This window comes from Lonchura striata, chromosome 5, assembly GCF_050655825.1.
Source record: "Lonchura striata isolate lonStrDom1 chromosome 5, ASM5065582v1, whole genome shotgun sequence".
Lineage (NCBI taxonomy): Eukaryota > Metazoa > Chordata > Aves > Passeriformes > Estrildidae > Lonchura > Lonchura striata.
In genome coordinates, this window is record NC_140707.1 from 71,591,715 (window position 1) to 71,606,744 (window position 15,030).

The 15,030-nt window shown below is 53.0% G+C and overlaps 1 protein-coding gene across 1 annotated transcript; it reads right to left on the bottom strand.

The window, feature by feature from the left end:
• Positions 1-8,538: 8,538 nt before the first annotated feature.
• On the bottom strand, positions 8,539-14,429 carry PTGER2 (prostaglandin E receptor 2). The gene is made up of 2 exons (XM_021538429.3): positions 13,540-14,429; positions 8,539-9,964 (listed from the first exon to the last, which is right to left on the bottom strand). Exons 1-2 carry the CDS (start codon positions 14,383-14,385, stop codon positions 9,719-9,721), a joined length of 1,092 nt encoding a protein of 363 aa, XP_021394104.3. The 5' UTR covers positions 14,386-14,429; the 3' UTR covers positions 8,539-9,718.
• Between the last annotated feature and the right edge of the window lie 601 nt (positions 14,430-15,030).

Genomic DNA, 15,030 nt, shown 5'->3' on the forward strand with positions numbered 1-15,030 from the left:
TAAACAGGCTCCAAACCACCCTGGAATGGCTTCTTGTAAACAGAGACTTTTCTTTTCAACTCTGTTCCAAACTCTGTCTGCTTTGATGTTTCACATCTGGGCTGGCCCTCACCATTTCCTCCTGCCCCCACAAGAGCAGATTGATAAAACCTTGTCCCTGCTGCGGTGTTTGGGATTGTGGGGTCCCAATAAAAGGCATCCATAGTGGATTTATCCACCCCAGTTCTGCCAACCACTGCTGTGCTGCTTATCCAGCACCTTCCACGTGCAGAGGGAGGAGGGTGGTGAGGAGAGTGGTGCTGGAATGGGTTTTTGGGAAGGTGATGTGCTCAAGGAGCTCTGGGGGGTTCTCCCAACACCATTTCCAGCACCAGGGAGGGGAAACTGAGGCAGAGCAACCGTAGAATCCCAGAATGGTTTGGGTTGGAAGGAATCCTAAAGCTCATCCCATCCCACCCCCTGCCATGGCAGGGACACCTTCCATGATCCCAGGCTGCTCCAAGCCCTGTCCAACCTGGCCTTGGACACTTCCAGGGATGGGACGTGCCAGACCTGAGGGCTGGAATTTTGACTATGGCAGAAGCTCACTCACAACCCAGCTGCTCAGAAAAATGAGATTTCCAGGTGGTTTTTCTGAGAGTTTTTAATCCAGCCACAAAATGGCACCTTCTGTCTCCAGGGCAGCCCAGGAGGAACCACAACGAAACCAGAGCCACAGCACTGGCACATAAAACCCCACAAAGATTTATGGCCTGACGTGCTTGGCAACCCCAGGACCTTTGCTCTCCTCCTCACATGAGCTCAGCTCACGAGGCTGCCCTTGGGGTCCTGTTTTTTCCCAAAAGTGTGGGCTTTTTTTGGGAGAGGTCACAGATTCATCACAGGGGGCAGGATGGTGAGAGATCCACCCCACTCCATGATGCCCCGAAGCTTTTATGGCCCCTATAAAATCCAGATGCTCGATGTGAGTTTGACACTGTTTAGTCTCGTGCTTTGGAAGACTTAGGTCACTTTGGGAGCAGCAGCTGGGAGGCATTTCCCTGCGGATTTGATGGATGTGGATGTTTGCACATTCCAGGGAAAGCCATTTCAAAAAAAAAAAAACCAGCCCTGCATGAGAAACTCTGGTGACACCCAGGAGTGTCCCCAGCACACTGCCCACCTCAGGCTGTCAAACGGGGACACGAGGTGCCCCTTTTCCAAACCTTGGGAAAAGCCCATGGGTCTCAGGGTGCTGGGATGACCCCAAGAGTGTAAAAATCCTAATTTCCAGCCCTGCAGCCAAAGGAGTCTGAATGTGCAGGATCAGCTTCTCAAGGCTGTTTATTCTTCTTTATCTAGAACATTCTCTCTCTGCCCTGCTGAGCTCTGGCCAGCAGCTCGGCCGTGGCATTCTGTCTGCCCTCAGGGCTATTTGCATTTTATACCAAAAACTACCTGTGCTATATTTACAATATTGTGCTAATATCTATAATTTATGTTGGGCAGTGTGTCTGTGCCTTAAACCAACAGAAAAGTGTCACCAGCACACCAAGGCATGGAGGGCAAGGAGAAGGAGAAGAAGGTCAGGACATGCCCAAATCCCTCCATCTTGTCCCTTTGAATTCCATTAAAAAAAACCCCCAAAATTCTACTTTTCCACCCTGTGTTAACTCAGCTCCCACACTGCTCAAACCCTTGTGGCTGTAATTCCTCACATAAATTTGGCAGTTTTTTCCACAGGCTAAAATCAAAGCCACGGGTGTTTGTGACTTCATGCCAGGGTCTGGAGCAGCCAGGGCAGCCAGAGGGATGTGCTGGACTGTATTTAGTGGCTATATAAAGTTAGTATATATTTATATATTTATATATTGATAATATATTTGTATTTATATACTTATAATAGAGTTATATTTATAATATATATTATTTATATATTAATTATATATATTTAGTTAATATATACTAATAATATTTATTATATATTTATATTTACATATTTACAATAGATTTATATTTATAATATATTATTTATATATTAATAATGCACATATATTTAGTTACTATATATTTATTTTAGTTAGCATATATTTATAACATATATCCATAATAGTTAGTATATATTAGTATATATTTCGTTAGTTATATATTAGTTAGTATATATTATAAATAGTATATAGTTAGCATATATTTATTAGTGAGTATATATTTATAACATATATATTCATAATAGTTAGTATATATTAGTTATTATATATTTAGTTAGTTAGTTATATATTAGTTAGTATATATTATAAATAGTTAGTATATGGTTAATATATATTTATATAGTTAGTATATATTTATAAATATAGTTTGTATATATTTATAAATATATATATTTTAGTGGGTTGTAAATATATATATTTAGTGGGTACATATATTGTTAGCATATATTTATTAGTATATATTGATAAGATATAAATTCATAATTACATTTATAATATATATGATATATTTATAATATATGTTATTTATAATAGATATAAGTTATATATTTATAATAGATATAACTTCTATATTATAAACATAACCTATATAAAATAAGTTATATTTATAATAGATGTTCTATATTTATAATAGATATAACTTCTATATTATAAACATAACCTATATAAAATAAGCTATATTTATAATAGATGTTCTATATTTATAATAGATATAACTGATATATTATAAATATAACCTATATAAAATAAGCTATATTTATAATAGATGTTCTATATTTATAATAGATATAACTTCTATATTATAAATATACCCTATAAAAAATAAGTTAGAATAGATGCTCTATATTTATAATAGATACATTAATTAGTATCCATAGGTGGGCAGGCCGATCCCGGCCTGGAGAGCAGGAGCAGGGCGTGAATTCCCTCAAGGGAATGATCCATAAGGATGTCCTTAGCGGACGGCAGTTTTTGGGAGGGCGGGCGCAGGAAGGAGCGCGGGCAGCCCCTCCCTGCGGATCCCGGCCCCTCCCTGCGGATCCCGGCCCCTCCCTGCGGATCCCGGCCGCTCCCTGCGGATCCCGGCCGCTCCCTGCGGATCCCGGCCCCTCCCTGCGGATCGCAGCCCCTCCCTGCGGATCCCGGCCGCTCCCTGCGGATCCCGGCCGCTCCCTGCGGATCCCAGCCCCTCCCTGCGGATCCCGGCCGCTCCCTGCGGATCCCGGCCCCTCCCTGCGGATCCCGGCCCCTCCCTGCGGATCCCGGCCGCTCCCTGCGGATCCCGGCCCCTCCCTGCGGATCCCAGCCGCTCCCTGCGGATCCCGGCCGCTCCCTGCGGATCCCGGCCGCTCCCTGCGGATCCCGGCCGCTGTTTTTAGCTCCGCGTCCCGGGCAGGCTCGTAGAACTTCCCCTTCTTTCTGCTTCCAGCCGCCCGTGGATCGGCCCCGAGCTCGGGCTGGGTTTTTCCCGGTCCTTCCGTTTGGGTTTCTGCTTGGAGGGTCCCGCTGGATTGGGGCGACTCTGGGGAGATCTGCTCCCTCCAGCCTCTGCCTGGGCGTGTGTTTTGGATAAAGGATGGGGCAGGGAATAGCAGGGATACAGGGATACAGGGATACAGGGATACAGGGATACGGGGATACGGGGATACGGGGATACAGGGATACAGGGATACAGGGATTAAAGAATTCAGGGATACAAGGATTCAGGGACTCAGGGATACAAGAATTCGGGGATTCAGGAATTCAGGGATACAGGGATTTGGGAATTCAGGGATACAGGGATACAGGAATTCAGTGATATAGGGATTCAGGCATACAAGGATACAGGAATTCAGGGATATAGGGATTCAGGGATTCAGGAATTCAGGGACTCAGGGATTCAGGAATTCAAAGATACAGGTATTCAGGGATACAGGGATTTGGAATTCAGGGATTTGGGAATTCAGGGATTCAGGAATACAGGGATACAGGGATACGGGGATACGGGGATACAGGGATATAGGGATTCAGGAATTCAGGGATACGGCGATTCAGGGATTCATGGATATAGGGATACAGAGATTCAGGGATTCAGGTATTCAGGAATACAGGGATACAGGGGTTTGGGAATTCAGGGACTCAGGGATTTAGGGATTCAGGGACTCAGGGATTTAGGGATACAGGGATTCAGGGATACAGAGTCCAACCCCATCCCAAGATCCTCCAGCTCACCCTCCCAGCACACCCCGCTCCATCTGCCAGGAAAAATGAGCAGCAGGAGGGCTGCAGCTCCATGGAACCATGGAATATTTAGCTTGGAAAAGACCTTAAAGCCCATCTTGTTCCAAGTCCTGCCATGGGCAGGGCCACCTGGCACTAAAGCAGGGTGTTCACCCTGTTGTTTTTGTGTCAGAGGATGAGAAAAACAGAGCTGCAGGAGAAAATGTCTGGGCACAGCCCTTCGAAGTGAGGAGGCCACAGCACAGCTAAAATAAATCTGTGTGGTTTGAGAAATGGACAGTTTATGGTAATCTGGGGACAAGTCCTAGGAGACCTTCACCCCCCTGTAATGCTGAACCCAAAAGCCAGAATGAAATTTGTTATTATTACTCATATATTGTAAAAAAAGCTTGAAAATTCAAGGCTCTGCTGGGAGAGCTGGGAGTGTTCACACTGAGAAGATTCCAGGGAGTCTTTGAGCCCTCCCCAGGGCCTGGAGGGGCTCCAGGAGAGCTGGAGAGGGACTGGGGACAAGGGATGGAGGGACAGGACCCAGGGAATGGCTCCCAGTGCCAGAGGGCAGGGATGGGTGGGATGTTGGGAATTGGGAATTCCTGGCTGGGAGGGTGGTGGGGCTGATGCAAGGATCCCAGCCTGTGGATTCCACTGCAGAATTCCCAAGTAAAACTGATGTGGCACAAGGAATTTATGCCCCTACAAAAAGTTTATTCTGGACCTCTCAGGCATATTTGGTTTCACTTTAGGTAATTCTCCCCAGCCCTGCTACTTCCAAGGTCTCATAACCCCTCACAATGACAGGGGACAGAACACAAATCACCCATTTTGGGTCTCTGTGTTGGGCAGCAGGCTCTGATTTTAATCCTATGAAATTTGGGATACCACAAACAATCTCCTGGAAAAGGCTGATCCCTCTTTCAGAACAGGATCGTTCTGCTGTGGGGTGAGCTAAGGACTCCGAGGAAAGGTTTCACATGAATATGTGGGGATGCAGAGGTGCAAAACCAGCTCCAAAAGCAGAAGGCAGCTGTGGTAAAGCCAAATGTGACTTTTCCCTGTGTCATGGGAAGCCCTGGAATCACTGCAGAGCCAGATGGGAAGCCCAGCCATGCCATGTCCCCGTAAGTCACTTCCTTGGCTAATTAATTTAATCTAATTTAACATGGATCACACCCTCTGGAGCCCAGGGAGGGTTTCTGGGCCTGGAAAGGCAGCTCTGCTTTGCTTCCAGCATCCCAAAGCAGAAATTCCAGAAGTGCTCTGCAAGAATGGTGGGCTCAGCCACACCACTGCACCCATCCCATCCCATCCCATCCCATCCCATCCCATCCCATCCCATCCCATCCCATCCCATCCCATCCCATCCCATCCCATCCCATCCCTAGCCCACCTTTCTAGGGTATTCCCAATTTTTTGCCCACATTTCCTGATCCCTCTGAAAGGGATTGAGGGGTTTTTGTGGCCCCCAGTAAATGGCCACAACAGCCCAAAAATGAGAGTTTCCTCCCTGCTGACAGCACAGAAATGTGGGGGAGGTGTTCCAAACAAGCCAGAAAAGGAGGGAGCAAGAGGAAAATGCTTTTCCTTTCTTCTCTACTCTACCAAATTTATAAAAAACAACATTGTGTGGCATCACCACCATTTGGGAATGGAGAGGGATTATTTAAGAGGGGCTGAAGTGCCAGAATAAAACGGCTTCCCACTGACAGGGTTAGATGGGATATTGGGAAGAAATTCTTCCCTGGGAGGGTGGGCAGGCCGTGGCACAGGGTGCCCAGAGCAGCTGTGGCTGCCCCTGGATCCCTGGAAGTGCCCAAGGCCAGGTTGGATGGGGCTTGGACAGACTGGGATGGTGGAAATGTTCCTGCCATGGCAGGGGTGGGATGGGATGTGTGGGAATCCAGAGCTTCCCTCTGGCTGCCCTGGCAGGTCTGGGACCCTGGCAGGGGTCAGGAACCCCCCTGGACAGAGCCCCAGAGACACTGGCTGTGATCTCTGGCCATGGAAAAGAGTTTTCAATCTTACAGCATGAATTACCAGCTCTGAGTGTTTGATATCAGTAATAATCAAGTGTGGCACGGGTGCAAAAGTAAAATTTTAGGATTCTAGATACGGTGTCCAAAGGGGACAAGATGGAGGAAATTGGGTGTGCCTTGTCCTTTTTCTCCTTCTTCATGCCCTCCATGTCTCACTGTGGTGTTGGCATTTTTCTGTTGGTTCAGGCTGGGGACACACTGTCCAACGTAGGTGACAGATATTGGCACGTTCTTGTAAATGCAGCCCAGGGAGTTTCTGGTGTTTAATGTTTGTCACATCCCACTGAGGGCAGGGCCCCACACGCTGCCCTGCAGGACAGAGCTGGGCAGGGCAGCAGAACATGTGAGAGATAAACAGAATAAACAACCTGGAAACCAGCACAGACCAATTATGGCTTCTGCTTTGGCAGGGGGCTGACAGACAGAGACTTTTACAATCTCAGAATCATCAACACCTCAGATTCTGACAGGATGAGCTTTAAATCCCTTCCATCCCAAACCATTCCATGATTCTGTGGCAGAATTTGGACAAGATCCCCACTCCCTGCATCCCCTCAGGCACTGTGGAAAGTCTCATTATTTTGTATTTTGGGAAGTCTGAGGGGCAGCTGATGCCCTCTGTTGTCTCCAAGGAATGGCTTCTCCCTCCCTACTCTCCAGCAGCAGATTCCCAGATGGAAATGCAGGATTAAAGACCTGCCTGGAGCAGGTTTCTGGTGTGGGAATAAAAAAGTCATTAAGGGCCGGCACAGACAATGAAATGAAACTTTGTCATCTTGTGTTTGAGCTGAGCAGACGCTGAGGGAGCTGACGAGAGGCAAATTAATTTGCTTTTTCCGAAGGCTCCTGAGTGACGTTAATAAAAGCAGCATTTTGTGCAGGCTCGTGGCTCAGGATGCAGAGATTCAGAGTCCTCCCCGTCCTCACAGAGCTCTGCTGAAAGCCCTTTTCTCCTTTGGAAGCAGGGAAAGGAGGAGATTTTTGATTCCAGAGCTTGGGTGTAATCCCTGGCCAGCAGCTCAGGATGTGTCCTGGCAAAGGGACTCAGGTTTAGGGGGTTCCTCTCCTTGTAATTTCCCTTTTATTCTGGCATTCAAATTTGATCCAAATCATTTCCCTGAGCCCACTTGCCAGTTCCTCTCCTGCAGCAAAAAGCAGATCCCAGGGGATGGATGCTGGGAGGTTCTCTCCCAGCCCTGCCTTTCCTGATGAGGAGCCATAAAGCTCCCAAAAAAACCAAGCAGCTGCTAATTAGTGGTCAGCAGAGGAGCTGGGGGCTGGCAGGAGAGAATCCTTGGATTCTGGGAGAATCCTGCCTTGGGGCTGTGCCACGGGTCCTGCTGGGCTCTCCTCCCAGCCCATCACATTCCTTGGCACGATGCTCCCCGCAGGATGCGACCTCCTTGCCATTTCCAACATTTTTCCCATTTTTTAAAAAATTTTCTTTCTATCTTTTGCACATCAGGCAGCCTCTCCCTCTGGCTTAGAGCAGAATTAGGTCCTGAAATTCCAGCGTGAGCAACCAGGTCGTGACCATCCAGATAAATAAAGCTCAAGGACCCAAGGCTCTTCCTAAAGTTTTTGGCTCCTTTTCCAGCTGAGCACACCCCGAGACATGATGGGAGCCCCAAAACTGAGCCCAGAATGTGCTTTTCCTCCTGCTGTGTGCACGGATGAGGGAATAATTTGGGAAGGGACGACTGTGCCTTCCAAGTGCTGGGTGGGATGGTGCCAAATTTGGCTTCCCAAGGTTGGCACCAGGATTAATGACATTCTGTGGGTGTGGGGAGCACCCCAGCTTCACCCCCATGGGCAGGCACATCTGGAAATCCCATCCCTAAAAATCCACAGCCCCTCAGCTACAGGGTGCTGCCAAAAACTCACTTGAGCAAGAGCAGCCCCTGCCTGACATCTGCCCACACATCTTTGGGAGGCCAGGAAACTTCCTGTGGACGTTGGCTGCCTGACAGAAGTGACCTCAATTTTGCCTTTTTTAGGGTGGGTATTTTTGGGGGTGGTGTTTTGCTAACAGGTGGGAGCTTTGCCTGCCTCTCCCTGCCTGTGGGATAGGCAGGTTTTAGGGAAGAGCTCAGAGATGGGGGGAGGAATTCTGTAGCTCCAGTAAGAAATGTCATTCTGCATCTGTAAAACACAGTTTAATTCCACTTCTTAGGAAATTGGAGGCACCCACTTCCCCCTGCCAGCCTCTCCTGCTGCCCTCTCCCCCCATTCCCGTGGTTTGATCCCACATTTCCTCCAGGAGCCAGATCTACCCTGAGGAGCATCACAAGCACAAACCCACACATGATTCAGCAGGCTCCTTTGAGAGACATTTATTATTTAAATAATAACTTTTTTTTTTTTTTTTAACACATCACCTCGACTCACAAACCATGGAAAAAAACCCAAATCTCGGCACCTTTGGGCTCCCTGAGCAGAGCTGCAGCTCCCAAATGAGACTCCACACTGGGAATTGCACAAATGCCACTGGATGTGTTGGATGCTGCTCGAATGGGAGCCACAAGAACATTCCTAATGGCAGTGGTGGCCTTGGGATGTGGAGTTGGATGCTCCTCATCCCAGTGGGAACGATCCTGGAATCCCAAAGAGCAAGAGGAATCCCAGAAAACAAAATAGTGGTGTTGAAGGATGCTGCCCAGCAGGGCAGGGTTGATGACCTGGATGGTTTTGCAGTTGTTTTTTTGCTTTTATTGATTTTTTGGGGGGGTTATTTTAAATAAATATTCGCACCAATCAAGGACAAACCCAAACCCCACCAGCAGCAGCACCCTGGATGTGGGTGAAGCTCATGGCTGTGACCATTCCTTGGTCAGGCTCTTTGTTCCTTTTGTTGGCTATTTCAGAAATCACGGGGCAAAGGGAATTTCCGGATGGGTGCTGCAGAGGGGCTGCTCTGCTCCATCACAGCGCCAGGGAAATGCCAAAATTCGGCTTTTTTAGTACTTTGGTGCCCCTCAAGGACCCACCAGTGCCTAAAATCTCGAGGGTGTGGCACAGACAGACATCAGCACACAGACCTGCCCCTAAAAAAGTGCACTTCTTTAGGCAACCAGCCTAAAAAAAGGGGGACATTTTGAGGATACACTGCTCCCTTCCTCTCCTTCCCAATCCCTACGGATCTGGGGGCCCAGATGGGTGCGTGCAGCCAGCCAGCCCCATCTCCAGGAGCCGCAGCCCTGCCTGCATCCCACAAAACCCGCAAGAACCAGCAAGAACCTCTGCTGCCCAACCGTGGGGTCATAACAAAACCCCCCCAAACTTCACCCCCAGCAGGGGGGCGAGCCCTTCTCCAGCCCCGAGGGCGACAGCAGCACGCAGGGACTCGCCAACCCTTCCAACCTCCTCCCCGCGAGAGGCCGCGGTGACATCCCAGGTGACACCCTGAGCCACCCCAACCCTGGCCGGGCCGCGTCTCTCGGTGAGGCCGAAGGCAGAGCTCCCTCAACACCCGTCGGGGGAGGCTGGCTTCTCCTGGATCTACTGCCCGCAGAGCTCCGGCCGGGCCACCGGCTTCGTCACGGCCGACGACACCGTCCGGCTGTCCGGGGCCGCGGGCGGCAGCCGGCAGCAGAGCGCGGCGCGCATGAGGCGCAGCACCGGCGGCCGCAGGATGGCGAAGACCCAGGGGTCCACGATGGAGTTGATGGACAGGAAGCGCAGGGCCAGCAGGTCCAGCTCGTGGCCGTCCTCCTCCTGGCTGAATTTGTTCACGTAGGCGCGGATCTGCCGAGCCAAGGTCGGAAAGGAGATTGAAATGATTGAAACGGCCTCGTTCCGCGTTCCCCCCACCCGCCCGCCGCCCCGGCATTGCGCTAGCGCGCGTTCATCCAAGCCCCGTCCACGGGATTCATGGAATTCATGGAATTTACAGAATTCACAGACTCCACAGAATTCACGGACTCCACAGAATTCACAGACTCCACGGAATTCACAGACTTCACGGAATTCAGAGAATTCACAAACTTCACAGAATTCACAGACTCCACAGAATTCACAGACTTCACGGAATTCACAGACTTCACAGAATTCAGAGAATTCACGGAATTCATAGAATTCACAGACTCCACAGACTTCACAGAATTCACAGAATTCACAGACTCCACGGAATTCACAGACTCCACAGAATTCACAGAATTCACAGAATTCACAGAATTCACAGAATTCACGGAATTCACAGAATTCAGACTTCACAAAGTTCACAGAATTCACAGACTTCACGGAATTCGCAGAATTAATGGCATTTACAGAATTCACAGACTCCACAGAATTCACAAACTCCACAAACTTCACAGAATTCACAGACTCCACAGAATTCACGGAATTATGAGGCTGGAAGAGACCTTCAACATCATCGAGTCCAACCCAGCCCCAACAGCTCAACTCAACCCTGGCACCCAGCGCCACATCCAGGCTTTGTTAAACACACCCAGGGATGGGGACTCCACCACCTCCTGGGCAGAACATTCCAGAACTTTATCACTCCTTCAGTAAAATCTTCTTCCTAATATCCAACCTAAATTTCCCTTGGTACAGCTGGAGACTCTGTGCTCTGGTTCTGTCAGTTGCTGCTTGGAGGAGGTGCATCCAACCTGGTCTGGAACCCTTCCAGCCACATCTTCTCTGGAAAACCTGAATCAGGGCCTCACCACTCTCACAAGAAATAATTTTTTACTCATATCCCATCTAAACCTCCTCTCTGTAATTTTCAATCCATTTCTCCCTTATCCTGTCACTCCAGGCCTTTGTAAAGAGTCTCTCCATCTCCCCTATAGTTCCTTTCAAGTACTGGAAGGTCATAATTAGGTGACCCTAAATCCTTCTCTTTTCCAGGGTGAACAATCCCAGTTCTCCCAACTTTTACTCACAGCAGAGCTGCTCCATCCCTTTAACCAATTTGGTGCTTCCTCTGGACTCGCTCCAACAGTTCCAGGTCTTTCCTGTTCTGGAAGGACCCCAGGGCTGAGCACAGCACTGCAGTGGGGTCTCAGGGAGAAATCACAGGGAGAAATAATCCCAAACCTGGGCCCCCAGGCAGCTCTTTTGGGGCAATTTTGAGCTGGCACAGCAAATCTGCTGACTGCACGGGTTTAAATGACCTTGAAATGAAAGCCAGCCCCGTGCTCCACTTCGTTCAGAGCCACAGTCCAACCCGTGGCTGCTGGAGGAAGTGGTGGCTCCCACCTTGAGACCACACGGGAGCAACAACCGTGGGAGAGGATGAGCGCTGTTGGACCTGGCCCGTCCTTCCCGCGACTGCCGACTCATCCCAGCCCCGGGGCTTCCTGGCAGGGTGACTCAGCACTCCTTACTCACCCGGGTCACTCGCCACCCCCTCACTCGGGGCTGGGGAGATGCTTGGATGGGGCTGGAGCAGCCGGAGCATCCCTCCCCTGCTGGGATCCGCTGGGTACCACGCCGGGCTGGCACGGCCGCGCTCAGCGCTGCCAAGCCCTGGTGCGTTTTGGGAAGGAATTCGTGGCCCGATGGGTTTGTGTGCCTGGGCTCCTCCTGGGAGGAGCGGTGGCTGCTGTGGGCAGCTGAGGGCAGGAGAGAAAGTGTCACCCCGAGGAGGCAGCTGGGTTTGGGCAGCTGAGGGCAGGAGAGAAAGTGTCACCCCGAGGAGGCAGCTGGGTTTGAGCTGCTGCCAAAGCGTGGCCCCGCATGGGAGCCGGGCGATGGGAAAAGGGAAGCTGGCTCGGGATAAGGCCGCGTCTGCCACCACAGGACCCATGGGATCCCGGCCAGGGCCGCTTTCCCAGCCCCTCTGCCCCCAGCACGCTCACAGGGCCCTGCCCGCGTGTCCCCACCGAGGGGTTCCGCTTCCTACTGGCCACAGCAGCCAGCCCAGGGCGTTTTTGGGACATGGGAAGAGTGTCCATCGTGTGTGGGTTCAAGGTCAGGAGCTGGAGAGTCTCTCAGGGCTTTGAGGCTCCTGGGATGCTCACAAACATCTGGACATTATTCCTTTGTGCTCAAAGCCCGGCTCGGCCGTATCCTGTGGTTATTTCCTTTTCCCTTAGGAAAAGCAAGGGAGCATGAAGGGAAGGTGGAGTCTATTTAACACCAAGAGTGTGAAATTAGCACTGGGTGTGCTCCCAGCCTTGGTGGGGTCACTTCTTCAAGGACATCCAGCACTGGGGGGCTCATACACCCGGACCCATCAATGGTCCTGGTGGAAAAGCACTTGGAGGGATGAAAAGTGGCCCTTGGGAGGGGAGAGCCCAGACAGAGGCAGGGCACTTGCTCTCTCCACTCCTTCACTTGGCTGTTTTGATCCCAGATTTCTGCTGGAAGCCTCGTGCATGGATGGGGCACGGGATGTGGGGATGTCCCTTGGGATGACACGTGCTATGGCTGCTGTGCCAGGCCTCTGTTCCCAGAAATCTCCCATCTCTGTGCCAGCGCCTCAGTGCTGCTGCAGAGGAGCAGAAACCTCTAACAGTGAGGTGAGTGCAGCCTTCCACATCTCCAGCTCTATCCACAGAAATCTGGGATAACTCATCCCGCCCAGCACGGACATCCACTGCCTCCAGCCCAGGGCAGCTCCTTCATCCCACCTCTAGAAGTGTGGTTGGTTGTTCTGCCATCCCTCACACCTCCACCGTGAATTCCTGGATCCTGGGAATCGCAGTGATGCTGTGTTCTCCAGGACACCCCCCGGCTGTCCCTGCCTGAGCCACACAGCCTGGCCTCAGAGCCTCTGTGGGGTGGGAGGGCACCTCTGCTCCTGCCAAATCATCCTCCTGCCACCCCATCTTCCTGCCACCCCATTCTGCTGCCACCCCTTCTGCTGTCAGACCATTCTTTTGTCAGACCATCCTCCTGCCATTCCATGCTCCTGCCATTCCATCCTCCTGCCACCCAATCCTGCCACTTCATCCTCCTGCCATCCCATCCTCCTGCCATCCCATCCTCCTGTCACCCCATCCTCCTGCCACCCCATCCTGCCATTCCACGCTCCTGCCACTTCATCCTCCTGCCATCCTGTCCTGCCACCCCATCCTCCTGCCACCCCATCCTCCTGCCATCCTGTCCTGCCACTCCATCCTCCTGCCACCCCATCCTCCTGCCATTCCATGCTCCTGACACCCCATCCTCCTGCTGGCACTGGGGACACAGGGAGTGATTCCCCCGCTCCCCAGCTGATGTGCAAATTACCAAGCTCATGTCTGAGCTGGGCTCTCCCAAGCTTTGACCTCAACCCTCGAGGTGTGGCCAGCGGAGCTGGGGGAAGCTTTACAAAGACCAGGAGAGACACGCGGGCGCTGGGGGAAGAGGGACCAGCCAGTGACACTCACCGTGAAGGGCAGCGAGCAGATGACGAAGGTGATGGTCATGATGGAGAGCAGCAGGAGGTGGTCGATCTCCTCGGCCATGGAGAACATGCGCCGGCCGCAGGCGGTGGCCAGGCGGGGCTGCTCGGGGCTGCCCACCCGGCGTGTCCTCTGCCCGCGGCGGTGCATGCGGGCCAGGTTCACGATGACGCTCAGGTTGCAGAGCAGCACGGCGAGGATGAGGAAGAGGAGCAGGGTGGCGTAGAGCAGCGAGAAGGTGACGTTCAGCCCCGCCACCTCCCCGTCGCTCTGCTGCGCCTCCAGGTGCATCTGGATGAAGCACCAGGTGCCGGGGCAGTACTGCACGTAGCGCCCGAAGCCCACCAGCGGCAGCGAGCAGAAGGCGGCCGAGAAGGTGTAGATGGCCGGCAGGGCCACCAGCCCCGTGCGGGGGCTCAGGAAGCGCTCGTAGAAGTAGGGTCGCCCCAGGGCCAGGCAGCGCTCCAGCGCCATGGTGAAGAGGATGAGCATGGTGGCGAGGCCGAAGAAGCTCATGGCGAAGCCGAAGTAGAGGCAGAGGTGCCCCCCGCGGGCCAGGCTGGTGAGGGTGAGGTTGCGGTGGTAGGAAGCGAGCACCAAGGGGCTGACGGAGCAGGTGCCCAGCAGGTCGGTGACCACCAGGGCCAGCACCAGGACGTGGAACAGCGCGGGCGGGCGCTGCCGGGGCCCGCGGCGGCCGCGCAGGAGCAGCCCCAGCGCCAGGAGGTTGCCCAGGAGCCCGGCCGAGAACATGAGGGCGCTGACCAGCGGCCGAGCCCCGGCCGGCAGCGCTGCCCCGTCGCTCCCGTGCGCCCGGCCCGTCCCGTTCATCCCGCGCCGCCGCCGCCGCACGCCCGACTGCGCCGCCGCCCCCGGCACCGGCACCGGCACCGCCCGCCCCGACGGCACCGCCCCGGGGCCCCGGCACCGCCCCGGGTCCCCCCGGCACCGCCCCGGGCCCCCCCAGCCCCGCGCTCACAGGGATGGACGGAGCGGAGGCGGAGAATGCGCACGGACCGACCCTGGCCGGACCGAGAGTCCCGGTACCGGTGTGGGAGCCCCGGACACGGCCAGTCCCGATGCGGATCCGAGAGTCCCGGTACCGGTGTGAGAGTCCCGGTACCGGTGTGGGAGCCCCGGACACGGCCAGTCCCGGTGCGGGTCTGACAGTCCCGGTACCGGTGTGAGAATCCCGGTACCGGTGTGGGAGCCCCGGACACGGCCAGTCCCGGTGCGGGTCTGAAGGTCCCGGTACCGGTGTGAGAATCCCGGTACCGGTGTGAGAATCCCGGTACCGGTGTGGGAGCCCCGGACACGGCCAGTCCCGGTGCGGTCCAAGAGTCCCAGTGCCGGGCCGGGAGGGCTGCCCGGGATCGCTGGGACAGTCCCCGGTGTGACCCAGCCCGTCTCCGGCACGCCCAGCCCCGGGGCCCGACCGGGAGCGTCTCTTACGATCGGCCCCGGTGTCGGTCCAGG

Coding starts and splice junctions, on each gene's coding strand:
- PTGER2 (XM_021538429.3), bottom strand. CDS start 14,385: ATGAACGGGACGGGCCGGGCGCACGGGAGCGACGGGGCAGCGCTGCCG. Junction 9,965..13,539: donor TCTGCTCGCTGCCCTTCACG/GTGAGTGTCACT, acceptor TTGGCTCGGCAG/ATCCGCGCCTACGTGAACAA.